Here is a 7,451-nt window from a genome sequence, read left to right on the forward strand (position 1 = left end):
ACAATACACACATACACTACATTACAACATAACACATACACACATACAGACATACGACACACACACAACACACACACACACAACAACTACACACATACACACATACATACATTCATACATACATACATACATACATACATACATACCTACATACCTACATACAACATACATACATACTATACATACATACACTACATACATACATACCATACATACATATCATACATACAACTACATACATACATACATACATAGGCATACATACATACATACATTACATACATAAATACATACATACATTACAATACATAAACAATACATAATACATACATTTACATAATACATCATACATACATACATACATACATCATACATACATACACAACATACATACATACATTACATACATACATACTACAATACATACATACGACATACATACATACATTAATAATACATACATCATACATACATACATACAACATACATTAACAACACTACATACAGACATACATACATGAAACATACTATACATACTAATACAATACATAAGCATACTACATACATAGCATACATACATACATACAGATACATTTACATACATACATCAACATACATACATACATACATTACATACATACATAATAACATACATACATACTAACTATACATATACATACATACCATACATACATACTACTACTAGTACATACATACATACATACATACATACATACATAGCATACACTACATACATAACATACATACATACATACTACTGACATACTATATACATACATACATACATACATACAAATACATACATAATACATACATACATACATGACATACGATGACTATACTAATACATACACACATACATAACAATACACACATACACACATACACACATACACACACACACACACCACCACACACACACACACACAACACACATACACACATACACACAGACACACAGTAACACATACACACATCAACACTACAATACACACATACACACATACACACATACACACATACACACATACACACATACACACATAACACATACACACAGTACACACATCCAACACACACACACACACCACACACACACACATCATACACAACATACAACTACACACAGTTACACAATAACAATACATACATACATACTACATACTAACATAGCATACATACACTACATACATACCATACATACACACATACACACATACACACATTACAACATACATCACTCACATACATCATAAACATACAATACATACAGGATACATACATTACATACATACATACATACATAACCATAACATACAGTACATACAGTAATTACATACACATACATTACATACATACAATACATTACATACATACATACATACACATTAAGTACACTCATTACATACATACATACATGAACCAATACATAATACAGTACATACATACATTAACATACATACATACTATACACACATCAACACATACACACATACACACATACACACATACACACATACACACATAACACATACACACATCACACATACATACATTACATACATACATCATACATAACATACATACATCATACATACATACTTAGATATACATACATACATACAGTACATACAACATCATTAACAATACATACATACATACATACACAATACACACTTACACACATACCACAATACACACATACACACATATACACACATACCACAATACACACATACACACATACACACAGTACATACATACATACACTCATCACACATACACACATACACACATACACACATACACACACAACACATACACACATTACACACATACACACATAATACACTACATACATAGCATACATACATTACATACATACATACATACATACATACATACATACATACATACATTACATACACACATACATAACACTTACACACATACACACATTAACTACCAACATAGCACACAACACACATACAACATACACACATACACACATACCAGCAACACACATACACACCATACACAATTACACGTACACAATACACACATAAACATACACACATACACACATACATACACATTACATCACATACATATGACATTACATACATCAACATATACACATACATACATCTATACACACATATAACACATACACACATACACATCATACACACATAAACATACACACATACACACATACACACATACACAATCACACATACACACATACACACATACACACATACACACATACACACATACACACATAGCATACATACATACATACATACATAATACATACATACATACAACATACACACACACACACACACAACACACACAACACAACACACACACACACATTACATACATACATACATACATACATACATACATACATTACATAGATATGCATAGTCGAAGAATACTAGCGCCAAGTTAGAGGTGCAGTGGACATACGTATATATTCAAACAACACATGAAGATATTCATAAACCTTTAACAACGTACCGCTACTGACACGCTTCTTGTCTGTTATATGTTTGGTGTAATACTTACAACTGGCGGACCTTCTGCCAGAGGGCGTCTCATGGGCTAGCTGTTGATTGAGCACTACCTGCGAATTGGGGCGATTTGAGGAAAATTTAACCTTGATCCGCTTGACAAGTTGCCGAAATGGCGTCCTCTATGTCGCTAAAAGAAAGCATGAAAGCGTTAACTCACAAGTACTTTGGCCTGCACTTGGAATGTGGCAGTACGGCGCTAGGGTATCTACAGGTAAATTACGTCACATATCTAATAAAACCGCCCTCCGGTTAGTCGCTTGCAGAATTTAATCTTTATTGTAGAAGTTAACGGTCGTTGCTGTCATTGCGTGGATCAATCATAGGTATACGCATACTGGTTTAGTCTGGTGATTGATCTAGTACTACATTTACTATTTCGATCAATAGTTTATGCTAGGTATTATTATTACTGCTTTCATTTTATTGTTTTATTCACATTATTATTAACACTACCATTTTTATTAATCATCATTTATGATATGACGTTATATTATAATATTATATGTGCCAGACTATAGTTGTACTATAATGAAGTATATGTAATAATAACAATGCAGTAGTGATGACATTGATTATGTCCGTCATTTTTAAGATCTCTACGTGGTATGGCTGCCGGCGACTGGCGAGACACAGCGCATGGGCGCGTTGGCATTCTTGGCGCGATCATGCGTCAGGAGTCTCGTAGACGTTTGACATGCATGAGAGTCGCCAGCTAACACTCGTCATGTTCCGAGTAAGTCACCACCTCGCTCCTCGTACACTGCGCAAGAGTTTCACTACGAAACCAGAAAAACTAGAAACCCAGCTATGCACGCAGTCGCTCGCAAACTAACGCGATTCCACGATATGCTGAAATTAACACAACACGTGCGTTACAAAACTATGTTGTTTTGCCACTCATGAAACTGTTCGTAGTGTGCTAACGATATGCGTTATTTCAGATACGCGTCTTGCGCTCGAGTGCGAGAACCTGTGTGCGTGTGTGAGCCGCACACGTACGCGACTTTACGATACATGACATTTATCACACAAATATGTGCTAGCATAAAATATGTATTTTCAAAAAAATTCAGAACTAAATTACTATTTCGCCAACTCTCGGTTTTTAGCTCATCTGGACATTAGTCAGATTCAGCGTTGTGGAATCGGGCATGATCGTCCGTCGTCCGTCCGTTCCGTGCGTGTTCCTGTCAACAGTTGGGGCACAAATCTTAACCGCTCGACGTACGGTCACGATATTCGGGACTGTCGGGGGTATATCCGAAAAACGAGTTGGGATGTTCGAAGCTAGGGTCAAAGCGTCAAGGTCAAGCAGGTGTAAAATAAAGGGGAACATTCACTCCTTAACTTAGGTATAGGAAAGGAAAATGCCAGAATTGCAGGCAACAAATCTAAACGGCTCGACCTAGGCTGTGTGTATAGAGTCGCGATGTATAGCATCATGTAGGAAAACCATCACTGTGCCGAAATGGATGAGTCACAGGTCTAAGGTCAATAGGGCACAGGGGCAGATTTTAGACATGTTTTTGAGCGACATGGTACTGACGGACCAGCATGAAAAACTTGTTTTTGTTTCAGCGGTGACCTACCATTTTTATGAGGGGCGGACAGAGGTTTTTCGGGTACGAGGATTGGCCATTTACAATTACCTTGGGAACTGCGGAAATGGTCAGATAAATTTTCGTGATTCCGGGAATATGAAGTCCATCGGGACGTCGGGAGAAACACCGTCTAAAATTTGTCTGGGGATTGGCGGAAATGTGTCGTCAATGTCGCGGGATTATCAATTTCCCGTAATTATTTTTTAATATTTTTTTTTAAATTTTTTTATTATTAATTATGCCAGGATAAATAATTTACTACTGTAAATATAGTATTTATGTAGTGCTTTGAAAACCTAAATACTGAATATTCCTGACATTCTACATATATGTCCTGGGGAACTGGCTGAATGGGACTTTTATTTTCAATGCGGAACTGGGATATGGCCGGTGTTTTTGTTCGCTGGCAAATGGGCGGAATGTACCCCCGTTTCCCCCCTCTTTTATGGCTTTATTGAAACTGACATGAAATGCTGCTTTCTGACCACAGAAGCACGGCACTGGCCGAAGAGTAAGTGTCTGATAACTTTTTGAACCCTTCAGAGGACGATTTAACATGATTGTATAACTGTTACTGTGTAGAAAAATCTTTCACTGCCCTGGATGTCTGCTAGTAGAAATCGTATACATTGCTGGATGTTATGAGGACTTACAATGTCACATATGAAATTTCAAATGCTAAATTGCTTGATGAAGTGTTTATGCTCCTTAAATCGTATAATTTTGTATGCGCATTCTGTTAACTGTCAAGTTTGTTAATAGCACTGCAGCGCCACCGCCAGTGCATGTTGGTGGTGATAGTTGCGTGTAGTTTTGCTGCGGATTAATTAGTTACAGGTAGCAGCTCTCTATTGCGGCTGTAGAGCGGTTGTTAAACATGCATTTGTTTCAAAACTGCGTTTGGAGTACCTGTGGTTGTAGGAAACGCTCCAGTTTTACAGTTGAAATGTCCAACATAACTTTTACTTGAACAATGCTTACTTAGGGAGATAGAGATGAGTTATATATGAGCACTCTGTATTAGTGCTGACATTATGAATAGTTTGCGAATAGTCACTAGACTCTTAGCACTTAGCAGCCTTAAGTTGCTGTTAGTTAAGTTACTTAATTACTTAGATATTAGCACTCTTAGCTCTTAGCACTTCTTAGCACTCACTAGCACCCAGCATGAGCCCCAGACCCGCTCTGTGGCTCTTGTATTTTGCAGTAATATGTATGCTTCGACCGTGTGTTCGGCCGCCATGACAGATCGTACCGACCTATTACGTGTCCTACATGTACGACCTTGTCAAGGCGTGCAGTCTGCGGATAGGCGATCGACATCGCCATTTTCTGCAGTGGACGCAGCGCCTTGTGACTCGCTTCATTCATTGCCTTTTCGGAGGGCGATGGCTTGCTCAGTCTAGTCGTGCTTGGGCTTCTCACCATTTCTAGCCGAAGCGGGTCGTTGATTCATGACAACGGTATGAACAGATACTGCTAGATCAGACCACGGCCAATGACAAGTGTAGCATCAGTAGACATAATTAGCGATGTTTAGCAGTAATGGTTAAAAGTGCTAGAGGTTAGTTGTAGTAAATGTGGGTAGCGTTAGTAGATGCGTAAGCGTGGGCTAGCCGTTTAGTATATGTTAAGGTGTTTAGCCTCTTGGCTCTAGAGGTATCGCGGGAGTGAGGTAGGATTCTCTATGGATTGCAGCTATTAGCAGGCTGCAGAGATGCGATGGGCTGACAATTTAGATGGAAATGATAATATAACGCGCCGATGCACCGCAGCACGTTTAGTGTCAGCGCTAGACTTTGGCGTAAAACGTTAATTAAGAACTACGAGCTCGGAGAGCGCCAGGACCTCCGCCAAGGCCTCTCTCTCTCTCTCTCGTGTGTAGTTACGTGCAGATTTAGACGTTAGTGTAGTTTCGACATCTATCTGTTGTCATAATAGAGAGCGAGCTCATCTCGAATTGCTGCCACTCTTCCAGCCTTTCCAGCGGCAGGGCGAATATCTAGGTTAGAGGTTGACTTACGATGAGACCAAGTGTCAGTGCCAAGTGTCAGTGCCAAGTGTTTTGTCGTGGTTGTTGTGGTTGCGGTTGTGGTTGTTGTGGTGTTTGTATCTACGGTTATGGCTGTGGTTGTGGTTTCTGTAGTGCTTGTAGTAGTGGTTGTGGTTTCTGTAGTGCTTGTAGTAGTGGTTGTGGTCGTGGTTATAATCATAGTTATGGCTACAGCAATTGTTACAGTCATGGTTATGATTTTATGGATATATGATAGAGGTAAGATTTGTTTTAAGGTCTGTGTTTTCAAATTAAATAATCACTGATGCAGACAAGGTATTTCTAGTTTGGGTTGCTAGTGAAAGCTGAACTCACTTGAAATCTGGAGGTATGTTTAAGTTTATTCGATCTGCGCCTTTTCTTGTATCTCCAGGGACATTTGCGGTATATTCCGCATCGTTGTGCATCTCATCCGGGTCAGTGTTCTTCGCTTCCGGGTCACTGTATATTTCTCCCGGGACGATACCAGTAGCTCCTACGATGAAGCCCTCCCCACTTGAAACCCACACTCGGCCGAGGCCACCAGTATTTGTTAAGCCTCCCTGATGCTCTCCCCTGCCTCGTACTGATGTAAACCCGACTGCCGTCGCGACGCTGATCCTGGAGGCGGGAAGCGAGGTCGTAGCGCGGGTTCGTCTGGTGACAGTGACGCTCGGACGCAGCGTCGGTAACGTTGGCAACGTGAATGTGATTGGCTCGCGCGTCGTCATCGTGTTGTTGGGACCGAATGTGACGTCAGTCCAGTTCAGACAAGGCCTAGTGGGAGGAGAAGCATCAGAAATAATCGAACGGCGTTCAGTAAAGCGGTATATGCCGTATGTCGTTCGTTCGAGTAACAATTAAGTGAACACGTAAGAAAAATGGCGATCATACAGAGCGTTGATTGTCTATTAGGCACTTAATCGCAAAGTGAATACAATCGATCAGAATAGCTATCGAACAGAAAATATAAAGAGTAAATCAACCGATACATGCGAATGATATGAAGGAAAGAGCAGAAAGCTGTAATAAACTAGCTCACAGAAGCCAAATGTATCATCTACTGTCATTCATACGCGCGGATCAAGATGCTGACTGTAAGCCAAGTGGCCTATCCGCCTGGCGTGATTGGGAGACAGCTCTAGCCAATCATTGTTGCTATATGAGGTTCTAAAAACAACTCGTTGAAACAATATGTCACGAAGTCGACAT

At 39.6% G+C, this 7,451-nt stretch overlaps 1 protein-coding gene across 1 annotated transcript in view; it reads right to left on the bottom strand.

The window, feature by feature from the left end:
- LOC106810047 (bile salt export pump-like) overlaps window positions 1–5,635 on the bottom strand; it is a 19,900-nt gene extending 14,265 nt beyond the window's left edge. Inside the window, exon 1 of the mRNA XM_014813313.1 lies at window positions 5,483–5,635. Coding sequence (XP_014668799.1) covers window positions 5,483–5,635 — 153 coding nt within the window. The remainder of the gene's footprint in view (window positions 1–5,482) is intronic.
- Between the last annotated feature and the right edge of the window lie 1,816 nt (window positions 5,636–7,451).

The sequence above is a fragment of the Priapulus caudatus genome, unplaced genomic scaffold, assembly GCF_000485595.1.
Source record: "Priapulus caudatus unplaced genomic scaffold, Priapulus_caudatus-5.0.1 Scaffold406, whole genome shotgun sequence".
Taxonomy (NCBI): domain Eukaryota; kingdom Metazoa; phylum Priapulida; class Priapulimorpha; order Priapulimorphida; family Priapulidae; genus Priapulus; species Priapulus caudatus.